Source organism: Rhinoraja longicauda, chromosome 17, assembly GCF_053455715.1.
Source record: "Rhinoraja longicauda isolate Sanriku21f chromosome 17, sRhiLon1.1, whole genome shotgun sequence".
NCBI classification, from domain to species: Eukaryota; Metazoa; Chordata; class Chondrichthyes; order Rajiformes; family Arhynchobatidae; genus Rhinoraja; species Rhinoraja longicauda.
Window position 1 is genome coordinate 19,503,604 of NC_135969.1, and position 27,426 is coordinate 19,531,029.

Here is a 27,426-nt window from a genome sequence, read left to right on the forward strand (position 1 = left end):
ATATCCTGCCGTGAGATGTATGGGGCTGTACATTTAAAAGGCCACTCTGTTATATCAGCCAGGTTTACCGAGTGATTGCTCTTCAGTCTAGACAATGGCAAACTGATTAGAGTCATAGATTCACCAAAAACGAACTCTCTCCTTTTTAAAGACAGAGTGCTGGAGTAACTCCATCGAGAAGACCGTTGTGAGACAGGTTAGTTTTACCCGACTGATGAGGGAAGCACGGTGGTGGAGTTGTTGCCTTACAACGCCAGAGACCTGGATTCAATCCTGACTTTGGGTGTTGTCTGTATAGAGTTTGTACATTCTCCCCGTGACTGTGGGTTTTCCCTCAGATGCTCCGGTTTCCTCCCACATTCCAAAGACATGCAGGTTTGTAGGTTAATTGGCTTCGGTAAAAATTGTAAAATTGTCCCTCGTGTGTGGGATAGTGCTAGTGTATGGGAATCACTGGTCAGAGTGGACTTGGTGGGCCGAAGGGCCTGTTTTCATGTTGTACCTCCAAATTAAACTAAACAGCAGGTCAGTCAGCATCTCCAGAGGCATGGATACACAATATTTCAAGTTGGGAACCTTCTTTGCCCTCCCTTCGCCCCTTGCTCGTCTCTGTGCCCCATTTGGATGTGCACCCATTCCTCCCATTTCACCTACATTCCTTCCTCTAGCTTCACATTTTGAGCCACTTCTATCCTGATCTCATGCTTTTTGTCTTTTCATCTCTGGCCTTTGTCCAATCATCTGTCAATCAACCCTCCCCCCCCCCCCCCCCCCCTCCACACGTATCCACCTATCACTTGCCAGGCTTTGTCCTGCCCCCCCACCTCTCTTCCAGCTTTCTTCTCCAATTAATCTGAAGAAAGGTCCCAACCTAAAACGTCACCTATTTTAGTTTTAGTTTAGTTTCTTATCATTGTTAAGGTACAGTGAAAAGCTAAAGTCTACAACACCTGGTATTCCCAGGCAGTCTCTCATCCAAGTATGAACCAGGCCTGAACCTGCTTAGCTTTCAAGGTCAGATGAGATTGGAGATTTTCAGGCTAGTATGGCTGTAGACCACATTCTCCAGAGATGCTGCCTGACCCACTGAGTTATTCCAGTGTTTTGTGTCTGTTTTTTTTGTATTATCAAGCCTTTGGTGGATCCTGTTGCAACAGCATTGGACTCCAAATTAGGAAAAGGATATAGAGGTCTTGGGAATGGTGGAAAACTGATTTACAATGACGTTACCAGAGATGGCAGCTAGAAAGGTAAAGCTCTGATAATCATGATAACCATAGAAAATTTTCCAGCACTTTAGAGTCATACACCATGGAAACAGGCCCTTCTGCCCAGATGCTGACCAAGATGCATCATCTAAGCAAATCCCATTTACCAAGGTTTGGCCCATTTGGACAGGCGACATTTCAGATCGGGACCCTTCTTCAGACTGATTCAATACTGAACCAAAGCAGATAAATTAAACTGGTGGTGCTGGCTCGAAGGGCCAAATGGCCTCCTCCTGCACCTATTTTCTAAGAAGTACTGATTAACCATCATCTCGTTCAGTTGTTTCTCTGTGCTCCTCTTCAGACAGTTATCTTTTCCCAGCCGTCGTCCCCCCACCAGCAATTCATCACTCGAATATGAAGATGCGGTATTTCTCACTTCTCCAATAAAATAAACTTTTCAATCTGAAGAAGGGTCCTGACCTGAAACGTATATTCTCCCGAGGTGCCGCTGAGTTACTCCAGCACTTTGTGTCTTCTTTTGTAAACCGGCGTTTGCTGTTCATTGTTTCAATTTTCTTTTCAAATATAGGTAAAGACTGAGAATTCACAATTCTGTAGATAGAGTTGTCCAAAGATTTATAATCCTCAGAATAAATTTCTCTTGTAAAATATTGTGACTGACCGCTTATCCTGAATCAATGCCTTCTATTCCTGGACACACCACCATAGGCAATCACCATACACCATCTACCATCGTATTCCACATGAATCATGTGCTTCAACGAGATAACACATACTATTCACTTTTAGATCTACATGCACTTTTAATTTTGCTGTGTATTCCCTGGGCGGACCCACCCCCTGCTCCCCAGAGTCTAACAATGATTAATGGATTGAATGGTTTATTCTTGTTGCTGTGCTATTGTCCACACTACCCATTCTTACAAAGCCCCTCTGAATATAGAACATGGAATAGTGCAGCACAGGGTTTTTCCCACAACGTCCGTGCCAAACATGATGCTTGTTCACGATCCATTTCCCCTGAATAACCACAAACCTCTTAAATGCCACTATCATATCTGCCTCCACCACCACCCATGGCAGTGCGTTCCAGGCACCCACCACTCTCTGCGTAAAGAAACCTGCCCTGTACATCTCCTGTAAACTTTGCTCCTTTCTTCTTAAAACTATGCCCTATAGTCTATGACTTTTTCATCCTTGGAGGAAAATGTTTTGACTGTCTACCATATTTATGCCTCTCGTAATTCTATATACTTCTATCAGGTCTCATCTCAGCCTCTAACGCTCCAGAAAAAACAGTTGTCCAACCTCTCCTTGTAGCTGATACCCTCTAATCCAGGCAGCATTCTGGTGAAGATGTCTGGAGTAGGGTGCCGACCTGAAATGTCACCAATCCATGTTCTCCAGAGATGCTGCCTGACCCGCTGAATTACTCCAGCACTTTGTATCTGTTCTGGTAAATCTCTTCTGCACACAAAAACAAATAGCTCTAAGAAAACCATTTTGAAAGACTATTTCAAAAAAAATATTTTATTTAACAAATAATTTCCATTTTGCCAACTTCACTGTTACTCTTGTCTCCTTCCCGCACGCACACTGACAATCTGGCTGGCATTTCCATCAGTCCTCTGCTTGCTTACGACCAAGTGCCATTTTGCATAATTGGGCCTGTCCCCGAATCCTCATTTCATGTACTTCTCCTGGTGTTCGGCAAGGACCTTAGCAGAAGACTTGGCATCGTAGAACAGTTCATTGATCTCCTCCACGTGCTCCTTCTCAATGGTTTCTTTCCCGTTGATCTTGGCCAGCAGGTTTGCAGGGGTCAGGAGTTGCATAGAATACCTGCAACCCAAAACCACATATATTTTCAACAACATACCTGACACCGTCCATCCCACCTCCACAGAAGAAATTCAGGAATGCAAACTTTGGGACAAACCATGAAAATTCAACAGCCAAAAGGAAAGGCAAGAGGGTCTTGATCCACATTTACTGATCTGTTAGGTAAAGGTGTACGGTAGTGAGCATATTGACTAGTTCCACTGACTCCATCTAGTTCCACTGACTCCTTCATTAACATTTCACACTGCCTCGCCAAGGCCACCAGCATAATCAAGGACCAGTCTCACCCCGATCACTCCATCTCTCCTATCCCATCAGGTAAGAGGTACAGAAATTTGAAAATGCATACCTCCAGATTCAGGGGCAGTTTCTTCTCAGCTGTTATCAGGCAACTGACCCATCCTCTCACCAGCTGGAAAGCATTCTTGACCTACCATCTACCCCATTGGAGACTTTTGAATTATCTCTAATAGGACTTTACTGGACTTTATCTTGTATTAAACATTATACCCTTTATCCTGCACCTGCACACAGTGGACAGCTTGATTGTAATCATGCATAGTCTTTTCGCTGAATGGATAACACACAACATAAAAGCTTTTCACTGTACCTCAGTATACGTGACAATAATAAACTAAACTCTACATCATGGCCTGTTTTTGCAACTCGAACATACAGGAAGGAAGGAGATTGCAAAAAGTGGTGGACACTGCCCGGTCCATCACAGGTACTGACCTCCCATCCATCGTAGGAGCTGCTACCTCAAAAAGGCAGCCAGCATCATCAAAGACCCACCCCACCCTGTTACTCGTCCATGAATACTATGGTGGGACTGAGAAATGAGGAGTTTGTAAGCGAGAACTTTGCTTATTTTTCCACCACCCCTGCCTTCCCCACACACACAGAAGTGGTGCACATGAAGCAAAAGGTAATTAAGAAACACTTTGTCAGCATGTAAAAAGACAGCATTGAAAGTGTGCTGATCTCTGAACTCCTTGGATATACATACTGAACAGCTCTTATTTTGTGCTCTGCACTTGTGCAAAAATATCACCATTAGAAACCTCCAGACAAGAACTTTGGATGGCTAATATCTGTGCCAGTTACGGAGCACAAGGTTTCATTAGCTGCCTTTGTTTTTAAAGATTTTTTTTAGAAAAAGAAACAGAAACCTTTTGTGTCTAATCCCACAGGCCCCTACCTACAGCACCATTCATCTTCCCGTGACAAGCTGAAACCAATAGCTATTACTAAAACTGTTATTTTACAGTGTTGGCTAAAATTAAATACCGCCAGTAAAGAGTTTTTGGCTGCAGCTTAAGAGGATGATTTAAAACCCTTGTCTCGGCTGCCTGAAAGAGCCAGCATGAGGAGAGCAGCAAATCATTTCTGCTCACCGGGGTCAGAAGAGAAAAAAAAAAACAAATGACACTATCCAGGTCTGGACAAGAGCCATTATTCCTGAACAAAGCAGCAGTGCGCACTCACCTCAGGGTTGTCTTGGTACCGATTTCCCCCAAGTGAAGCAAAGCGTCCTCAGTGATGCTGATGCTTTCAATCTCGGCGCGAATCTTGATTATCTGCCGAGCGGAGAAAGTGGGAGAGTAAGGAAATATGGAAACAGCAGATTCTATAAGTGTCACTGCGATTGATTGTCCTGTCAGCATAAATTAATGCCCCATTCACTATCAAATAATTATTCAGCCCAAAGGCTCATTTCGCTTTTTGGGCTGCAGATAGCGGAGTCGGATATTTACATCAAATATATATTTGCTCCATTTTGTAACTGTTTACATGGCATTGTTGATGGAGCAAAATGCCCATGTTGTTTCTCAGAAGAGTTAACAAATGAAAATTGACACCAAGCCAAAAAAATATATTAGGGCAGATCGGGAGAGTAAGTGAGAATAAAATGAGGTTTGTGTACATTAGTGCTTTATAGTTTATGTTTAGTTTAGAGAGACGGCATAATAACATGCCCTTTGGCCCACGCCAACCACCCATTTACACTAGTTCTATGTTATCTCACTTATCCACCCCATACAGTATGGACAATTTACAGAGGGCCAATTAACCTACAAACTTGCACATCTTTGGAAAGTGGGAAGAAACCAGAGCACCCGGAGGAATCCCACACAGTTACAGAGAGAATGTGCAAACTCCATACAGACAGCATCTGAGGTCAGACAACAGCTCTACCAGCTGTGCCACCATTAGATGGCTGGACTCGATGGTCCGAAAGGGCCCGATTTCTAACCTGTATAACTCTATGACATACCATAGTGTTACCAAAAAAAACCCAGAGGCTGAAGCATTTAGGTAAAGATTTTGAAAATTTAAGGGTCAGTCACGGAAATGTCAATGACCAGAGGTCATAGCTCTAAGGTGAAAAGGGTAAAGGTTAAAGGAGATGTGCAGTGCAAGTTATTGTTTTTACACAAAAGGCAGTGAATGCCTGGAACACACTATCAGGGGCGATGGAGACAAATACGATAGTGGCATTTAAGAGGTTTTTACATAAACCATGGATAGGCAGGGAATGGAGGGATATGGATCATGTACAGGAAGAGGAGATTAGTTTAGCTTCCAGTGTAGAAAGGAACTGCAGATGTTGGTTTACACTGTAGACACAAAATGTTGAAGTAACTCAGAGGCAGCATCTCTGGAGAAAGGAAATACATCAGCTTTTGCTTTTCTCCAGAGTTTAGCTTCATGTTCAGCACAGACATCGTGGGCCAAATGGCCTGTTCCAGTGTTGTACTTTTCTACTTTGTAAAGTAGTAAACATAGAAAATAGGTGCAGGAGTAGGCCATTCGAGCCTGCACCGCCATTCAATATGATCATGGCTGATCATCCAACTCAGTATCCCGTACCTGCCTTCTCTCCATACCCCCTGATCCCTTTAGCCACAAGGGCCACATCTAACTCCCTCTTAAATATAGCCAATGAACTGGCCTCAACTACCTTCTGTGGCAGTAGTTGTAGTTGCAGTGGTAAAATTCAGTGATGACCAAGATTGTTCCTGCACTATTCCACCCTGTATTTAGCCAATGCTAAATTATTTAAATTGTTTTCAACTCTATATGTTTCCCAGATCTGTGCCTGGATTTCTTGCTGCCTCTGTAAGGTACTGGGTACAGTTCCATGTCCTCTGACTGTCTCATGGTATGTGTCATCCCTGTGTTGATGTATAAAGTCTTCCAAAGCAGACACAACAGATTTTTGTTTCACAGTGTGCAATCCGAGTCAGGCAGCATCTCTGAAGAAAAGGAATAGGTGACGCTTCGGGTCAAAATTCTCCCTCAGAATGAGAGTTGGGGAGAAACTAGAGGTATGAAAGGGTTCAGAACAAATCAGATCACAGAACTACAGCATGGATTTACGCCTCCAGAACATTGCACCTGTCCTTCTAAAGTGCAAACAGTGGCTCTCAGCACAGCAGCAAGGGGGTTGCCTGAAGTAAAAGTTAAACAGTATTGACTTGATGCACTTGTTCCTGCATATGCCAACTAATCCGTCACAGACACGTGTGATTTATACCAGTTCTTTGTTGGAACACAGTGTGATGACCTTTGATATAATACACATCACTTACAGCCTCATCACAAACAGATAAATCACATAAACACATTGATTCTCTTAATGACATTGTACCATTCCCAAAGACTGACTTATATGGAAAGGCCTCTTGTATTCCAGCCACCCTGATCAAATACCCCACATTTAGCTCCAAATTTCACAGCCTGATCCCTTATCTAGGAGAGGGACAATGGTTCACGGGTTGACTGGAATGGAGGCGACAACTGCAAAGGGCATTTGTGGCCAACTGCAGCTGGGTCTGTAAAATGGCACCAAAGGGGCACATCTTGCAAAAGATGTTCTGGTAGGCAGGAAGTAGGGTCCCATCCCAAAATGTTGCCTCTCCATGTTCTCCAGCAGTTTTGCCTGACCTGCTGAGTTACTCCAGCACTTTGTGTGTTTTTTTGTAAACCAGCATCTGCAATTCCTTGTTTCTCAGTGGTCATGGTCAGATAGACCACTCACATTTTGATATGGATTTAAATTTAGATGTACATCTGTATAAACTCGTAAAGATGAGGATGAAGGATACTGCCATGTATTGAACAGAACTAACATGAGAAACAGCCTCATGTAAGGGAGCGAATCTGTACTTTTAAGTAGCTGCAAGTATATGGTCTCCCAAATAGATAGAGATTGTGGGAGCAAGTCAAGTCAAGTCATGTTGAGTTTGTTGTCATATGCACAAGTACGGTGTGACAGGTACAACGAGAATCTTGCTTGCAGCGGCATCACGGGCAGGTAATCTCAGACCATACAAAAATATAAATTATGCATTAATTACATATATATTCTGCAAGACAGTAAAAAAAAAAGACAAATCTACAGAAGTGCACGGGTCCTTAGTGTTGCGTTGCCGAGGTAAGATTAGGGTTGTGCGGGTCAGTTCAAGAAACTGTGGTTGTAGGAAAGTAGCTGTTCCTGAACCTGGCAGTTTGGGACTTCAGGTTTCTGTACCTCCTGCCCGACGGTAGCAGTGAAAAGAGGGCAGGGCTCGGGATGGTGGGGATCCTTGATGATAGATGCCGCCTTCTTGAGGCAGCGCCTGATGTAGATATGTTGATAGAGGGGAAGGTTGTGCCTGTCATGGTCCAGGCCGAGTCCACCACAGGCATTGAACTAATGACAATCCAGACAATATCTGCAATCAATACGTCTACAGGATAATAAATTGCTGACTCAATTGCTTTTAGGTCAGGATTTTGAGGATTCCAGTTAAATTATTTGATGAGATTACTGTCTAGCAATAATTACCATTATTTATCTCTTTTGGAATCTATTTCTTGAATTTATATAATGAAAATGTAAGTAAGCTTGTTCCATATACCCACCATGCTTTGTGTGAAAAGGTTACCCCTCAGGTTCCTATTAAATCTTACCCCCTTCACCTTAAACCTACGTCCTCTGGTTCTCGATTCCCCAACTCTAGACAAGAGACTGTGCGTCTATCCAATCTATTTTTCTCATGATTTTGTAAACCTGTCCTGACATTTTGCGTCCTCTCCTGAAATTTTCTGATTCGGCTTCCTCTAGACTTCATATAAAGGGGCTAGTCAGTTGATGAACATGCATCCACCAGTCCGATCATTCATTCCCAACACTCGTGCATTACAGCTCCAGTATGCATTGTCTACAAATCCATTGCATGAACTCACCTTCAAAATTGTCACCCAAACCATAACGTCTATGGCAGCTAGGCAGATGAGGGCATCTGGAGCCACCAACTATATTCCCTTCCACCATGTGAATGGGCATTAAATGCTGACGTTGCCAGCAACACCAACATCCATCAAATGAAAAGAATGCACCATGAATCGAGGTGTGGGGTAGTTTAGTATATTATTGTCAAATGTACCAAGGTTCAATGAACAGCTTTTGTTGCGTGCTATTCAGTCAAAGAAAAGGTAATAAATAAATGTAATTTTACAATAGGATTAAGCAATGTGACCATGAACTAGAGGACATTGGATAAAGGTGAGGGAGGAAGATAGGAACCCAAGGGGTAACTTTTTTGCACAAAGGGTGGTGGGTGTATTGAACAAGCTGCCAGAGGAGTTAGTTATGGCAGGCACTATTGCAACATTTAAAAAACATTTAGACAGGTACATGGATAAGTCAAGTCAAGTCAATTTTATTTGTATAGCACATTTAAAAACAACCCACGTTGACCAAAGTGCTGTACATTTGATTAGGTTCCAATAGAAAAAAAAAATGAAAACATACAGTAGCACGCAAACAGTTCACAGCGCCTCCTCAATGAGCCTCAAACGCTAGGGAGTAGAAATATGTTTTGAGCCTGGACTTAAAGGAGTCGATGGAGGGGGCAGTTCTGATCGGGAGAGGGATGCTGTTCCACAGTCTAGGAGCTGCAACCGCAAAAGCGCGGTCACCCCTGAGTTTAAGCCTAGACCGTGGGATAGTGAATAGCCCCAAGTCGGCCGATCTGAGGGACCTGGAGTTAGAGAGGGGGGTTAGAAGATTTTTGATGTAGGGGGGGGAAGTGTCCATTTAGGGCTTTATACGTGAATAAGAGGAGCTTGAAGTTGATTATGTACCGTACAGGGAGCCAGTGGAGAGAGGCCAGAATCGGGGTGATGTGGTCCCTTTTACGGGTACCCGTCAGGAGTCTCGCTGCAGCGTTTTGGACCAGTTGCAGGCGGGACAGGGAAGATTGGCTGATCCCAGTGTATAGGGAGTTGCAGTAGTCTAGGCGGGAGGAAATGAAAGCGTGAATGATTTTTTCTGTGTCGTCGAATTTGAGGAAAGGTTTGATTTTAGCTATGGTTCGAAGTTGGAAGAAGCTGGCTTTTACCACAGCGTTGACTTGCTTATCAAATTTTAATGCAGAGTCAAATATCATGCCGAGGTTTTTGACATGCGGTTTGACTAGGCAGGATAGGCTTCCAAGACTGCCTGTTATCAATTTGATGGAGTCGGGGGGGCCGAATAGAATGACCTCAGACTTGCTCTCATTTAATTGGAGGAAGTTCTGTGCCATCCAACATTTTATGTCCTCAAGGCAGTGTGAGAGGCTGTTTAAATTTGACTGGTTGTTGGGTTTCAGGGGGAGGTAAAGCTGAGTGTCATCGGCATAGCAGTGGAAAGAAATGCCGTGCCTTTGAATGATTTGGCCAAGGGGGAGCATGTATAGAGAGAAGAGAATGGGGCCTAGGATTGAGCCTTGTGGAACTCCGCAGGAGAGGCTAGCTGGAGCAGAGGAATAACTGCCTATGTTGATGGCGAAACTCCTATCTTTGAGGTACGAAGCGAACCAGCTCAGGGCAGTGCCATCAATGCCAACCGCGTACCGGAGACGATGGGTTTAGAGGGATATGGGCCTACGGCAGGCAGATGGGACTGGTGTCGATGGGGCATGTTAGTCAGTGTGGGCAAAATGGGCTGTTGGGCCTTTCCACACTATGACTATGACCAGCATATTGTTTTGAAATGAAAAAATCAAGGATGCTGCCAACATATCAACAACATCAAAAAGCATCTTGTATATATCCACAGAATTTCAATTCTGTTCGTTTTAAATAAGCTAAATGGTGGAAGGCAAAGTAAGTTGTCTGGCATCTGGATCGCACAACATAAACAAGATAAACACTAGCTCAAGCTTTTCACTGAAATCAAGCAGTCACATATCCATACCTTTTTGCCGGTAATGTTCGTTAAATGTCTATATGCAGGTTCATATAATCGGCTACACCCATCTAAAGACTAAATGTTGTTTATTGATTTAGTAATCACTTTGCTACTTTCTTGTTTACAATGGTGCCAGAGTGAAAAATAACTGGCATTATATGAAACTCTTACTCCCGGACTTATCTCTGTGATACTACACACAGCATCATTATCCAGGAGGTCCTTATCACTTTTGGTGCTGATGCAGAATCGCTGAATGATTCAGACCAGCTTTATACCAGCTATTAGCAGTTAGCATTCTTCCTGCTTGCAAGCCTTTGTACATCACGAAGCTGCTCCGTTTGTCAAGTGCCATAGCTAATTATTTCACTTGCAACAAAATGTAAAATAATGTCAGATCAGGCATTCTTACCCGTTAAATGGTAAATATGAGTCTATTAAAAATTGTCATGCTGTTTGTTTTGTCTTGATCGGAGAGGGAGGGAGGTTTGTTAAGGTCATGGAAGATTATCCCATTTAGGGATTCTGTGATTGTTGTGGATGCTCAAATCAGTAATAGATTGGGTTAAAATAAATTTCCTTCTACACTCTATATGCTTTAAACAGGATGGCACAGTGGTGCAACTGATAGAGATGCTGCCTCACAGTGCCAGAGACCCGGGTTCAATCCTGATCTCGGATGATGCCTGTGTAGAGTTTGCACGTTCTCCCTATGACCGCGTGGGTCTCTTCTGGGTGCTTGTTTTCCTCCCACATCCCACGGACTTGCGAGGCTGTAGGTTAATTGGCCTCTGTAAAATTGCCACTCGTGCGTAGTGAGTAGATGTGAAAGTGGGATAACATAGAACTAGTATCAACAGGTGATCGATGGTCAGCGTGGACTCGGTGGACTAGAGGGGCAGTTACCATGCAGCATTTTTCAATCAATTCAATCAAACTGTTCCATTAAATGCTTCACAGGTAGGTACAACACTGATAAGGCATACAATCTATTGTTGTGAGAACACTGGAAAAGAGTGTCAGGAGACAAGGAATTGCAGATGCTGGAATCGTGAGCAAAGAAAGTACTGGAGGAACTCAGTGGGTCAGGTAACATCTCATAGCCATAGAGCACAGAAACAGGCCCTTTGGCCCAACTTGTCCATGTTGACCAAGATGTCCCATCTCACATAGTCCCATTTGCCTGTATTTGACCTATTATCTCTTTAAACTTTTCCTGCCCAAATGTAATTTAAAAGATTTTACGTATCCGTGGAGAAAATGGACAATGTCCAGGGTTAGACCCTCCTTCGGAGAGTGCCAGGAGTCTGGTTAAGGACTGTTGACCATCATACTGTTGAGATGATGTTTCGGGACTTTTCTGCAGTGTCAGGAATCTGGTGTTAAGCATGAGGTCAGCATGACCTATCCATTGAAGCCAACTAAGTAGAGTACCAACGTTGTGAGGACAGACAAAACAATTCAAGGACGTTCTTAAAGCTTTCTCAAAAATTTGCGATATCCTCACTGACTCAAGAGAATCCCTGGTCTATATTGCTCAAAATGGTGAAGATGCACAACAGAAGCCCAATGTAAATAGTGGAAGGACTGTGTATAAAATCATGAGGGGAATAGACCGGGTAGATGCAGAGCCTCTTGCCCAGACTAATTGAATCAAGGACCAGAGGACATAGGTTTAAGGTGAAGGGGAAAAGATTAATAGGAATCTGAGAGGTAACTTTTTCACACAAAGGGTGGTGGTTGTATGGAACGAGCTGCCAGAGGAGGTAGTAAAGGCGGGGATTATCCCAACATTTAAGAAACAGTTAGACAGGCACATGGGTAGGTCAGCTTTGGAGGGATATGAGCCCAACGCAGGCAGGTGGGACTAATGTAGCTGGGACATGTTGGCCGATGTGGGCCAAAGGGCCTGTTTCCACGCTGTATGACTGACTGCAAGGTCCCTCTAACTACCCACCATCCACCCCAACACGTGTCTGCTGCCCCACCTGTGCCAGAAGCCAAGGGTTCCTTGTCGACCTTGTTTAGCCACCTCTGAACCAGTGAACATAAGTCAGCCTTGACTTCAAAGAACTGCCTAAGAAGGAACAACGGAATATAGTTCCTTCCACATGGTCCCACCAAACCCTCCAGAGAGAGAAGCAGAGAAGAGCGCACACTGAGTTGCGAAACAATTCATCCCACATTCAAATTCCTCTTATTTTGATGGTGTGATACTTTTCCATTTTTCAAAACGGGAAATTTCTTTTTGCCAATACATTTTTGGGATCACCAATTTTAAAACAACCAGATTAACAGCTTGTCTATGTCTTTATAGCTGGTAGACAGAGATCCATATCCCATTGAGGTTGGATACAATTATACCCTGCATGGTGTATAGTTCTGCTAGCATAATTCTGCTAGCCTTGAATGATTTAGTTGAGAGATACAGCACGGAAGCAGGTCCTTCGGCCCATCGAGTTCATGCCGACCATCAATCATCTGTTTACACTGGTTCTATTATCCCACTTTCGCATCCACTGCCTGCACATTAAGTACAACTAGACCAAGTGGACCCATTGGGCCCAAACCTCTCCTGCATTGGTGCAGCACCATCTCCTCCCCCACTCCATCTCTCTCCTATCCTCCCCCTCCCCCCACTCCATCCCCCTTATCCCCCTCCTCCCCCCTCCCTCTTCCCCTTCCCCCCAACCCCACTTATCCCCCCTCCCTAGGAGATAGATTTAAACATTAAAATGTGAATAACTAAAAATATAAAAATATAAAATATAATATTTCAATGAAACTTCTTCCATTAGCACCAAAGGGACAAAGGCGAGTAAGGTGGGCCTAAAATTGTCGCGCTATCGTGTACCTTTTGGCTGTAGTTCAGGAACAAACAAACAAGAGTTTTAGTATATAGATTTACAGAAGCCAATTAACCTACAAACCCACACATCTATGGAATGTAGGAGGAAACTGGAGTACCCGGAGCAGACCGTTAGGGTCACAGGGAGAATGTGCAAACTCCATGCACAGACAGCACCCGAGGTCAGGATCGCAGCCGGGTCTCTGGCGTTGTGAGGTAGCAGCTCTACTAGTTGCACCACTATCCCGCTCTGACATTGATCTAATCAATCAAGCAAAGGAACCAGACTGCAAGCATAGACTCTATAACAAATATAATACACAATTCATTGGTTTCAATCTGTTCTTTTGAAACGACTGAACAGTTCAAAATACCTTGATAGCAATAGAAGGAAAACAAAACTAAAAGTCTGACATCAAGAAAGTCAACCCCTCACACAAACAGCAGCCTTGTGAGCTATTCAGCTTTTACCTGCCACTTCGGTTGCAATAATTTGGCAGCTGTCAAGCCTTATAGGGGCTCTCAAAGCAATTTCACTACAGGACATTTGGTGCTTTGTCAGGATTACTGGAGATGGGGAGAAATTGACAGGGTATAATGCTGTCACAAAGCTTTCAGTAAAAGGAGGGGCTGGGAATCTCAATTGCTCAAACCAACTCTGCCTGAATAATGGACAAACACCTCCAAGTACAAACGTTATAGATTTTTTTCTTCCAAACCTTGCTTGTTTCTGAAGGTTGCTTTTTGAACTGCACAATGGCAGGCCTAAAGGTTTGTCACTGTTGATGGGCTCAATTTGGGGTCTTTAAAGATGATCCTGCAGCATAAAAGTGATATTTTTACCTCCGTGTACAATGTTTCATCAGCAGCAAGATCCAATGAACATAGAGCAGAAATGTATCCTTGGCTAAGAAGGATAAATGCACGTTATATCACTAACATGGTGTATCATTTTTGAAATTCGATTTCGCCAGTGTAGAACAATGCGTAACCGCTATTGTAGGTTAAGTGTTATTTCCATGGCAGCCACTTATTTTATATAGCACCAGTATTGTGCTACGTGTGTCAAATGTTTAATAATGGCATTTAAAAGACAATTGGACAGGTACATGGTTAGGAAAGGATCAGATGGGGATAAATGGGACGGACTTAGATTTTGGCATCTTGGTCAGCATGGACGACTTGGGCCAAAGGTCCATGCTTTATGACTATATTAGATGCTAAGGTTTGGTCTTAATGGGAAAATAAAAATCCCTTTACCATCTCTTCCTATTTAGGCCATAGGGGTTACTTGGCTCTTTCAAGTACATTCAGGAATTCATTGAAATCAACCCTAATCGGTGATCCTACCATATCTAGGGTCTCGACCCAAAACGTCACCCATTCCTTCTCTCCAGAGATGCTGCCTGCCCCACTGAGTTACTCCAGCATTTTGTGTCTACCTTCGATCTAACCATATCTACTCGCTTATTCCACACATCCTTTAATATATTTGGCATCATGTGTAGCACAAATATTGTGGGTTAAAGGGCCCGTTCCTGTTCTATATTTATTTAACAAAGATCCATCAATCTCAAATTTAAATTTTAATAATTCCCTTTGCACAACTTGGCCTTAGGGGAAAGAATAGAGTTCCAAACTTCTTCCGCCATCAAACTGTATTAGTGTTTCTTAACGATCACCACTCTACCAGCTAGGCCTGGCTCCAATGTTCACACTGCCCATTAATCAGCGATTATCCTCCCAGCTGAAATATTTCCCCATGCTCCACTCCAGTCAGTTCCCATTAACACCATTGCAACATCTAGGAAATCAACCTATAAATCTTCCAAATTGAAGTGAATACCCCCCTAGTTTGCATAACCACCTTGTTTGTATATAATCAATAAATTTATGACAAACTTCCTCTGTGCAAAATATCCATCTTGAGATATGGTTCTCAGCACTACTTTTTTTTGTCGACTAAAAAGGGTGCTGGAATCCTACAGAATCAACAAACACACACACTGGAGACACTTCCTAACTGTCTTTATCATACTCCCATTCCTTCACAATTATTTCACTTGGGCGAGACCACAGATGTTTCCGAGCATCAGTTAAACCCTGCAAAGGACGTGGGAGAGGGAAAGGCAAAATCTTCTCTCCCACACCAGTTAGAGTCAAACATCATGAAAACAGGCCCTTCAGCCCAACTCAACCGAAATGCCCCATCTGTGCTATTCCCATCAGCTTGTATTTGACCCATATCCCTCTAAACTTTTCCTAGCTATGCACCTGTTCAAATGCCGTTTAAATGTTGTTACAGTACCTGCCTCAACTACCCCCTGTAGCTGCTCGTTCCACATACGCACCACCCTCCATGTGGAAAAGGTTGCCACCCAATTTACTATTAATTCTTTCCCCACTCACTTTAAATCCAACTTCCCTGGTTCTTAATTCACCTAAAAGGACACAAAGTGCTGGAGTAACTCAGCGGGTCAGGCAGCATCCCTGGAGAATGTGAAGAGGTGACGTTATGGGGTTGGGACCCTTCTTCAGACAGTCTTGATTTACCAACTCTATGCATTCACCTTATCTATTCCCATGATTTTATGCACCTCTACAAGATCACCCCTCATCCAACAGCACTCTAAGGAATAACCCATAAACCTGACATACCTGCATCATCTCATCGGGAGTGTACAACATTGTCCTGATGATCATGACCCGATCCAGGAGATCAAGTGGAATTCCATGGGGAGATACAATATCCTCTGTACCCCTGGAAAAACACAGGTAATTTCAACAAACAGCCCACAACCAGACAGAAGCTACAACTCATCTGGCAACATGCCTGAAATTCCACATCAGCTTCAGAAGAAAGCTTTTTTTCTTTAAAAAAATTAAAAAAGTAATAAAACAGCTATTTAAATAAACCCCATTTCCCATTTAGATTATGAATTGAATTATAAATTGCATGTAAAAGTTGTTGAGTCCTGGTAATTCCATTTAGATAATTGTATTACATCAAATTTACATATAGATTAAAATTTCAAGCAGTTCAATCCATCTCAGTGCTGACACTACTGGAGTTCAAAGAAATCTTTGTTTTTGTGGCAGATTCTTTTTAAAAAATAAGAATATCCATGCCACTAGATGGTGCTACATCAACGCTGCCACAGCAATCTCCAATCTGTTCCACCTATTCCCTTGGCCAAGAAAACATTCAAAATTTTAATTAGCAAACATGATAGCATAATTGGCAAGACATCTCTCTGTCAGCCACAGCACAATGGTACACGGTCTTGTAGCGCTGAGATTAAACTCAAAACCTGGGCATTGCATGCATTCCTGCTACATGTCAGGTGGTAATGGGCTGCAGAGATTGGAAAGGTGCCTGGCTAATTTCAGGGGACCTGCTGAATTATTAGATCTCAGCTTGGGTGGTCTCTGGAACGCAAACAGTCTCGGCATTCCTTTAGTGGTGGGCGGGCAGGGGTGTGGGAAGGAGGAAATCAAAACGCAGTCAGCAGAAACCCGAAATAAAAACAGAAGTGCTAGTAACACTCAGGTCAGAGTGCAGCAAAAGAAACAGAACTAACATTCTGAGTCTATAATCCTTTGTTTAGTTTATTATTGTCACGCGTACTGAGGTACAGTGAAAATCTTTTTTTTGGGGTGCTATCCAGTCATCAAAAAGACTATTACACAATTACAATCAAGCTGTCCAGTGTAGAGATATAGAATAATGGGTACAACGTTTAGTACAAACATTACACCTTGTCCAATCCTTTTTCAATTGTGATGTAGGGCTATTGAACTGAAGTGTTCAATCAATATTTTTCTCCATGGCTGCTGAATGTCTTCAGAACTACTTTGCAGTATTCACAGTACTCATAGATAACATAATAAACAAACAAAAAACAATAAATTAAAAAGCCCAATATTATTGTAAAAGCCTGAAGTCCTTGGTGCAACCAAGACAGTTCGTAGTTCACAGTTTAGCATTTGGAGTGTTCAAGGGCCCTGCAGATGAACCATTTCTTTTCTATTCCTTCCAAAGGATAAGCAGGGAATGGTGGGACATGGATCACATGCAAGCTAGTTTTTATTTTACACAGCGGGTACCTGAAACACGCTGCCAGGGATGGTGGTGGAGGCAGATACGACTGTGGCGTTTAAAAGGTATTTAGATAAGACACTTGGTTATGCGGGGAATGGATCATGTAGAGTAGTTTAGCTTGCACCCCAGCGGTATGAACATTGACTTGTCTAACTTTAGATAGCTTCTCTATCCCTCTCTTCCCCTCCCCCTTCTTCCACTGTCTTCCTGTCTCCAACTACATCCTTTCTTTGTCCCGCCTCCCCTGACATCAGTCTGAAGAAGGGTCTCGACCCGAAACGTCACCCATTCATTCTCTCCAGAGATGCTGCCTGACCCGCTGAGTTACTCCAGCATTTTGTGATTTTGGCATCATGTTCGGCACTGACACAACAGGCTGAAGGGCTTGTTTCTGTGCTATGCTTCTTTGTGCTTTATGTTCTATGACCATTTTCTGTCGTACCAGTACGCTGTTAAAGTACACGGTTAAAGATTAGACTTCCAGTGCCAATCTGGATACTTCACTTCCCGAGTCTGAAGAAGGGTCCTGATCCAAAACGTAACCCATCCTTTTTCTATAGAGATGCTGCCCGACTCGCTGTGTTACTCCAGTAGTTTGTGTCCGTCTTCCATATCAAAGATAATTTTACATTCTAGATCTTAGTTTACCATAATTTTCTGTCCAAAGCAACCTTGTTATGATTTCTATTGCCATGACAATAGAACTTATAAATAAGGTTGCTTTGAAGAGGACCACAAAATTAATGGATTGTCACAAAATCTCATGATATTCAAAACCAATGGAAAATGAATGGTTAGACTGCAATCATATCGATTGTCCAATCTTTCCAAGTATATTCACATCTGCAAATACAAATGTTATCTTTTTTTTTTCAATGATCACAGGTGCTCTTAGCTCAGATCCTCTCATTTTAGTCAAAATGTTGCTAGTTTAAGGATTATCCCATGATTTGGTGAGGTAAATCTTTAGTGGAATATTTAGACATATGCAATATGATCATTCTAAAGAAGGATCCCGACCCAAAACATCACCTATCAATGTTCTCCAGGGATTTTGCTTGACCCGCTGGATTATGGGGAGAAGGCAGGAACGGGGTACTGATTGAGAATGATCAGCCATGATCACATTAAATGGCGGTGCTGGCTCGGAGGGCCGAATGACCTCCTCCTGCACCTATTGTCTATTAATCTAACAGTCTTTTTTTGTAAACCAGGATCTGCAGTTCATTGTTTCTACAATATGCAACGTTACTGTATGTGCCATTCTTCTAAGATGCTTTAGTTGGATATTACATAAAGTTCCCAGTTTTTTTTAACATTAGCAGAGATATTGGCCAATATTCCCTCCAACACTACAGAGAAAATAGTTTTAATCTTAACGTGCGGTAAAGCCCTGTTCTGTTTGCCTGTGGTTCTTCAAAATAAAATTAATGAGTAACTCAGAGGGCTGAACCAATAAACCAGAGATGTAGATTTAAATTCCTCCATGGCATCTGCGGAATTTAATCTCAGTAATTTAACATGTGATGAATAGTGATCATGATCATTAGGGAAGAGGCCCACAAAATTAACAGGTTGCCATAAAATCTTCTCTCATCGTGTCATGGGGTTATACAGCACAGAAACAGGCCTTTCGGCCCACCATGTTCAGGTCAACCAAGTTGGCATATTGGGCTAGTCCTATTTGCCTGCATCTGGTTCATTGCCTTCCTTCCATTTATCTGTCCTTTAGAGAAGGGGAGAGTCCCAATGGCACAGGTTGGCCCATTAAGTCTATGTTTCTTGCTGTGTTAATGCTGACTAATTTTGACAACTGTTTACAGAAAAATCAACATATGGAAGTGGTTACAGACTGTGTCAAAGGTGCCAGAATCTGGAAGAGATCAAAAAACAAATTTGAATGCATTTTCTCAAAAATTACAGCAGGATCTTGATCAGCTGGGAAGTGGGCTGAGGAATGGCTAATGGAGTTTAATGCAGGCAAGTGCCAGGTGTTGCATTTTGGGAAGTCAAACTAGGATAGGACCTTCACAGAGAATAGCAGGACTGTTCTAGATGTACAGGCACCCAGTTCCCTGAAAGTGGTGTGACTGGTAGACAGGGTGATGAAGGAGGCTTTTGGTACATTTACCTTTTTTTGGGGTACATTTTGGTACATTGACCAGCCCAATAGGAGTGTTGTGTTCAGTTTTAGTCACCCTGCTATTGGAAGGATGTTATTAAGCTGGAAAGAGTGCACAGAAGACGCGAGGATGTTGACAGGACTCAAGGACCTGAGCCATAGCAAGAAACTGGACAACCTAACACTTGATTCCTTGGAGCGCAGAAAGCTAAGAGGTGATTTTATAGTGTATAAAACCATGAGGGAAATTGATAGGGTGAATGCACAGAGTCATTTACCCAGGGTAGGGAAATCAAAAACCAGATGACATAGGTTTAATAATAATTTAATATGAACTTGAGGGGCAGAAGGTGGTGAGTGTTTGGAATGGGTTGCCAGAGGAGACAGTTGAAGCTGGTACAAAAACACCATTTAAAAGGCATTTGGATAAGTACATGAAAAGGAACGATTTAGAGATATGGGCCAAATGCAGGAAAATGGGATTAGTTTAGATGAGGGCATCTTAATGGGCGAGTTGGACTGAAGGGCCTGTTTCCATGCTGTATGAATCTATGCCCTTAATTGTAATCTTATGGATGTCAAATAGGGTTGAATCATAAGTTCAACATGAAGATTGATTACTCTTAAGTAATGTTATTTCCTATGATTCTTGGGCACTTGCAGATTACCAGACAGTCGAGGGAAATATCTATCCCCTTTCCCCAAATAACTACGGGGAAGGAACTATGAAAAATAAATTATATTTTGTGGTTGTCTTACCGAATAATGCAGTTTCCCCGGTTTGTAGCAAAAATAACAATGGGGGCAATGCTGGACTCAAGTGCCCGGTGCAAGTAGGTGAAGCACTCAATGTCGAGCATTGGCACTTCATCAATGAAGAGGACTCCGGGAACCAACTCAGCGATGCCTTGGTCAATGTACTTGTTAACCACTTTATTAATTTCAGTCCGTAATTTGTCTGCAACACAAAACATAAATTTTTAATTGGCAGAACAAAGCCAGGCTTTAGATAGATGGGTACAGGTGAGGGAGGTTTCTGATCGACAGATGGTTGGACAAAGGCCACAGATCAAAAGACAAAAAGCATAAGATAAGGATACAAGAGGCGTGAAATGTGGTCAAAGGAGGAATATAGGTGGATGGGGACGGGAGGGAGATAGATTCTTAATTAGTAAGGGTGTCAGGGGTTATGGGGCGAAGGCAGGAGAATGGGGTCGAAAGGGAAAGAAAGATCAGCCATGAATGTACGGCGGAGTAGATTTGATGGGCCGAATAGCCTAATTCTGCTCCCAAGACATATGAAAGGTAGAAATAGGTGCACACCCAGGTGGGCACAGGGAAAAGGGGAAGGAAAAGGGTGGGTTGTTTCCATATTGTGTAACTCCCTGACTGAAGCACCCTCCAGTTCAAACTTTGGGAGGATATTAGAACTCCACTGTGCTCTTTATTTTTGAGAAAATTCCAAGCGCTTAAATCATACATTCAATGAAAATCCAAGGCAGTATATACAATAATAGCTTTTTGTGAAGAAAATTGCTAATCCCATTGATGTTTAGAGGCGCTTTTATTTCTTGGACAAAGACAAAAATCAAACCAAGGGCTCGTTAAATTTGGCGGACAAGCTGCAGGTACAGAGATTAATTAATTATTTGCAGAAAGATTCAGGTTAGTAATTTAATGGGCAGTCAAATAACAAATTATGTCTGGTAACAACAAATGTAAAATTTTGACATGCTGTGTAATTAATCAATATGGCATACCATTACGAGAACAGACCCCGTAAAGAGAAATCTGGGAGCAACACTAGATTTGTCACTTTCCACACTGCGAAAATATGCAGAAGCAAGTTAAAAAAGCAAACAGTTTGTTCCTTAGATACCAGAATGGTGGAGTGTGGGCCAGAGAGGTCATGGTAAGACTTTATTATGGGGAGAATACATTAATCAGCATCAGACATCATTTGAGTGGCAACAAAAGCAGAAATGAAAGGAGATACTTAGAGACCAAACCAGGCCCAAAATGCAAAGCGATAGCTTCAGAGGAAAGATTAGAAGAACAAACATTACAAAACATAGACGGAGCGGGTAGGAGATGTTGAAGGTTCAGGACATGGTCTAAAGATACTAGATTAAGGGGGAAGCTGGAAGGAACACACACACATGCTCCTCCTTTAGTTTAGAGATATAGCACGGAAACAGGCCCTTCAGCCCACCGAATATCCTACACACTAGGGACAATTTACAATCTTTACCAAAGTCAATTAACCTACAAACCTGTACATCTTTGGAATGTGGAAGGAAACCGGAGCACCCAGTTAAAAACCCACACGGTCACAGGGAGAACGTCTGCACAGAGACCACCTGTAGCCAGGATCAAACCCAGGTCTCTGGTGCTGTGAAGCAGCAACTATACACTGTGCCACGCTTTTTTGGATTACTGAATATTTTACCACAAGTGGTTACTGGAGCGAAAACTATAAAATCTCTAAAAGGGAATTAGATAAGTATTTGAAAAGGACAAGGATAAAAGGAGACACGGAAAAGGGATTAGAGTAAATTGCTTCAGCTGAAGTGTGAACACTGCCTCAGGCGCAATGGGATGAGTGATTTCCTTTTGTGCTGGAACCCATGATTCTAATATTACTTCAAAGTCAGTCAGCCCAGTAGGGCACAAATTTAAATTAGTGCAAAGTATTTTTTTAAATTGATATATTAATATTAAATTATTTACTGAAAGCAAGTTAAAGGTTTGGAAATAATCTATTCAGTAAACTAAAAAAAACTCAAAGATTTTAAAAAGCCATTCAAAATATTAGATGATAAGCTTTGGTGAACAAAATGGCCTTTCCTTGCTCACTGCTATTTATCTACATGATATTAGCTCTTATTCATGTTTAAAGTGAATACATGGTGAATGCGCTTTTAATTCCCTAACAGCACATTTAAGTACAATCACTGCTAAATCACTTGGTTTTGACAAACTCAGAATTTCTCCTTATATTTTGCTTCAGATGGGTACATTTCTGTATCAGTGCATTAGGAGACTCAAGGGAGCAAATCTGAAGGCACACTGGCTCTGTAGTGTTAATATACAGATTATTGCCAAGGATAAAGGTCTTTAGATTTAATAGGTTTTCCAATTTCCCCTTAAAATGTGGAAAATATAATTCAAGGGAAACCAGTTTACATCAGAATCTACTGGGAGTCACGAAGGATTGCTTGCCCTTAATTGTGAAGCTGTAAAGCTGGAAGGACTGTGTTATCAAAGAAACAGAGAGCTTAGATTCTCAGGAGAACCACATTCGCAAGTGCTCAACGTTTGTCGTATTACATACCTGTGATTTCCGTCTTCTTTGGTTTCATGAGCTGACCCATCATGGACAGGATATCTTGGCCACCCTGGATCAACAGAAATTAAGAACGGAAGTCAATTCAGCTGGTTAAACGGTCTACTTTACCCAAGTCTAAGCCGGTGTCTGTGACACACCTTAGTAGGCATGGAACAGTATAGCACAGGAATAGGCTCACATTGTTTGTGCCGAAAAGGATGCCTGGCTGAAGTGATCTCATCTGCCTGCATGTGATACATATCCCTCCACTTCCATGTGCTATACAAAAGACTCTTAAATGCCACTATCGTATCTGCCTCCACCTCCACCCCTGGTAATGCACTCTAGGACCCCACCACTATCTGTGTAAAAACACCTGCTCCCACACATATCCATTAAACATTGCCCCTCTCACCTGATAGCTATGCCCTTTAGTGTTGGAGATTTTCACCCTGAGAAAGAATTCGATTGTCTACCCTATCTATGTCTCTCACATTATATAATCATAATAATCATAACCATACTTTATTAGCCAAGTATGTTTTGCAACAAACGAGGAATTTCATTTGCCATATGCAACATTACAGAAATTAAAAGACAATATTCAATAACTCGAAATCAGAAATTTAAAAAGATAACTGAATTTGTTTTAGACATATATACTTAAGATACGTTGTCTGATATTCCTTTCAAGTATTAATGAGAAACACCTTGAACAGGTGTATACAATTCTACATCACAGAAATTTTCCAAGGTACTGTCATGAAGATGGGTTACTTAGTTGAGGAATTGGAATGCTACCAGGACACAAAGCAAACACCAACAAGAGCCAGTATTTTCAGCAAAAAATCCAGGGGCAAGGGGTTGTGGGAGGAAGATGCCAAGATAAAGTCAATCAGGACAGAGCACTCGTTTTTGTGAAAATGCCAAATGCCTTATCCACAGCACAATTAGCCTCAGGAAATGGAAACATGATCAGGAAAGGCTATTTGAAAATACTGTAGGTTCAAAGACTGTTGATGGTTATTGAGAGAACTGTAAAGCAACATCATCTTCCTATTTTTGTCATAGCAGGCAGTACGTTAATTCTAGAAACTATTCATCCTGGCATGGGGAGCAAAGAACAAAGAGTCCCGCACATCAGGATTTATATTGTCAGCTGCATAGTTGCCTAATCTTAACCATACCACTTTTGGAAAACTGGATTTGATTTAGTGCAGGTCCTCTTTAATCATACTGTGATGAATGGGGGAAAATAAAGTAATCAGTATTTCTGTTGACGTTGTCTGGGAACTCTGCACAGGCAAGCAAGGAAATGATGTCCAATGGTACACATCCAAGTTTACAAGTTGATTGGATGAGAGTTCTAGTGTGGATGCCAAAATAGAAGACTTGGCACCTCTGAGAAGTAGCAGGAATATTGATGCACATGGAGAGTACAAGCTCAAAAACACTGAAAGATGGGTGTGAAGGGCAAAGCCCATTAACAAGAAGCAAACTTATACATCTCAACACTGGTTCAGTTTTTAGAAATGCAGACAGTTCTCAACACTTACTAGTTTGTGATATTTGAATCCCGTGGCTCAGGAAGGGAACAATTCAGTCACCTCGTAAATCAATTCCAAATCAGATGAGCAAGACCAAATTAATTTCAGCAAGTTACAACAGATATTCATTGGTAACGAGCAGCACTCTATAGATCATAAAGTCAAACAGCTGTAAATACATTTTAGGGCAGCATAGTGGTAGAGCTGCTGCCTTACAACACCAGAGACCTGGGTCCGATCCCGACTACGGGTGCTGTCTGTGCGGAGTTTGTACGTTCTCCCCGTGACCGCATAGGCTCCGGGTGCTCTGGTTTCTTCCCACACGCCAAAATTTATTGGTTTGTAGGTTAATTGGCTTCTGTAAATTGTCCCCAGTGTGTTAGGATGGTGCTAATGTATGGGGTAATCGCTGATCGGTGTGAACTCAGTAGGCCATGGGGCCTGTTCCCATGCTGTATCTCTAAAGTCTACATAGCTTTACACTATGAATAAGTTCTGGAACACAAAAAAAAACAAAGCAACCAACCAGGAATAAATACAACCTGGCAACGGCAAAGAAATGAATGAACTTTATATATGTTAATTTATTAACTGGACGAGGGAAAGTTATCCAGCATAGTGCAAAATATTGAATGGTATCACTCTAATTATCATCCTTTAAGAAATTGAAAGCTTTCCAGTTCTGATGTTAGCAACATAACGACTACTTTGCCTAATTATACTTAGATATGTTGGGCAGGCCAAGTCATTTGAATACCCGATATCAGTCTACCAAAACGGACACTCTATTCTGAGATGGGTGAAAATTATCAGGTGGAGGAGATAAGGATGTGCTCAAACCTTTCTCCAAGTGCAGCATCGCCAGCAACTCCTGGGAACCTCTTCTTTCGTATATCAACCACAACAATCAAAAGTGGCAATTGGTGCTTCAGAGTACCAAGTTGACGCTTTGCTGCAAATTTTGCCAGTTCCGTAGAACTACCCAGGGTGGACGATGAGGACGTAAAGCAGTTCCCACTCCCTGGGAACCTCTGGACCATGAGCACTCAAACGTGGAGCATGTTCCATTCTATAAAAACTTGTCCTGCACATCTTTTTTAAACTTTCTCTCTCAAACCTCTAATCTTTGGCATTTCCACTCTGGGGAAAAAAAGTAATGACTGTCTATCCTATCTATGCGTCTCATTCGTTTATATACTGTGCTGCTTTCAGGTCTCCCCTCACCTCTGATGCTCCAGAGAAAACAATCCACATTTGTCCAAGCTCTCCTTAAAGCTAGTACCCTCTAAACCACTTCTGCATCCTCTCCAAAGCCTCCACATGCTTCCTTTAATGGGGTGACCAGAACAAACATACCCTGACACACATGATTTTTTGCCTTATTGGCAGTATTTTTCTACATGGGATGTTAAATTTAGATCCTCTTTGCCTATTCAGGTGAACATAATGATCTCATCAGGCACTATATAAAGAACGATAGAGAGATCTTCAGAACTCCTGCCAGCAAATCTCTATCATCCACCATTACCAGAAACTGACTAACCTTATTAACAGGAGTGTGGATTCTTGCTGGCACCAAGAGAATAGTTAATTTGCCAACAAAACAAGCCGAGCAAAATTCAAAAGAAAATCCACTATCTGCAATAAAATATTTCAGCCCTTTTCAAAGGCACGGTGATACTAGCATACGCAAGCTCCAAATACTGCGGATTTGAAACTATCACATTGAGTTTATCAACATAAACATTTTTAGATTACACATTGAAGCACCTCTCTCCCCCAATATTTTCATGTCAAGTGACTGAGATGGCAGCTGAATAATGCTACGTTTATTACCTGTGGCCTTGCATTCGCAACATCGAGATCATGCAGTGTCACGTCCTGTATGATCTCTTTCTTCTTGTGGACATCGCCCTTTGGCAGCGGGACATACTCTTCAGCTTCAAGGTCAAATTCCGTGGCATAGGTATCACACCTGCCTTGTCTCTGTGATGTCCGGGATTTGGGGGGGGGGGGGGGGAAAGAGGATAAATAAACAGGTGCACTGTCAGCTTACTTGCCAAACAAGATTCAAAGGCAATGGAGCTGGGGAAGGCCCCTGGCGCACAATTATGACATTGACAGACTTTTGTCGACACATTGCAATGGCTCCCTCATTTTTGGCAAGCAGAGCCAGCCCACCTGCCCGCCCCTATCCATGCCAAAACCACTTAGCTTCCCAACAAATTGGCCTTATTCTCCTCCTTAGATTATACTACCTCTAAATTTGCTATTCTTACTCAAGGACTTGATGCAACAGATAACATTAACTACAGTTCAGTGAACATGTTAAAATCACTTTGTAGTTGGACGGCCCAGCATGTGATAACTTGTTCTGATAAAATGCAGAACAAATTTTTTAATCATTTAAAGTTCTTTTGCCCGAGAGGTACAGAACCCATTGCTCAAGTAATGAATAGATTAAAAATGCAACAAAGTAATTACATTTCTTTTTGCCAATTTTCTCCCTTTTTTGTCTCCCAAAGGCACTGTGGCCACTGAAATATAAGCTCCACTTACATGGGCAACCACTTAGTGAACAATTTTCACATTTTAAATTCATAGAGTACACTGGTAGACTGAAAACATGAGGCTGTGAATTCTGAAATCTCGAGCAAAAAACAAAGTGCAGGAGGAACTCAGCAGGTCAGGCAGCATCTGTGGAGGGAATAGAGCCATCATTCTGACTCAAAATGTCGTCTGTGCATTCCTTCCACGGATGCTGCCTGACCCGCCGAGTTCCTCCAGTATTTCTACACTGGTAGACTATTGTGTTGAGATTGTAGCCAAGCACAATTTCTTCTTCAGCTGTACTCCATAAATTCAAACTTGTGCATCGAAATATCATCGCACATAGATTAAGGGCAAGGAACCTGGCCAACTGTTGCTTTGGGGCAGCACGGTGGCACAGCAGTACAGTTGGTTCCTTACAGTGTGAAACCCGGGTTTGATCCTGACTACGGGTACTGTGTGTACGGAGTTTGTACATTCTCCCTGTGACCACGTGGGTTTATTCCCGATGCTCCAGTTTCTCTCCCACACTCGAGAAGTACAGGTTTGTGGGTTAATCTGCTTCTGTAAAATTGTAAATTATTCCTGGTGCGTAGGGTAATGCTAGTGTACGAGAGATCGCTGGTCGGC

General features: G+C 42.3%; 1 protein-coding gene and 1 pseudogene across 1 annotated transcript in view; both read right to left on the minus strand.

Annotated features, from left to right (window-relative positions):
- Nucleotides 1-938: 938 nt before the first annotated feature.
- Nucleotides 939-1,057, minus strand: LOC144602014 (5S ribosomal RNA; annotated as a pseudogene).
- A 1,729-nt stretch (nucleotides 1,058-2,786) lies between these two features.
- ruvbl1 (RuvB-like AAA ATPase 1) overlaps nucleotides 2,787-27,426 on the minus strand; it is a 39,596-nt gene continuing 14,956 nt past the window's right edge. Inside the window, exons 6-11 of the mRNA XM_078414249.1 lie at nucleotides 26,083-26,232; nucleotides 22,706-22,769; nucleotides 20,131-20,329; nucleotides 15,806-15,908; nucleotides 4,563-4,654; nucleotides 2,787-3,074 (exon numbers count right to left, since the gene is read on the minus strand). Coding sequence (XP_078270375.1) covers nucleotides 2,915-3,074; nucleotides 4,563-4,654; nucleotides 15,806-15,908; nucleotides 20,131-20,329; nucleotides 22,706-22,769; nucleotides 26,083-26,232 — 768 coding nt within the window. The 3' untranslated portion in view covers nucleotides 2,787-2,914. The remainder of the gene's footprint in view (nucleotides 3,075-4,562; nucleotides 4,655-15,805; nucleotides 15,909-20,130; nucleotides 20,330-22,705; nucleotides 22,770-26,082; nucleotides 26,233-27,426) is intronic.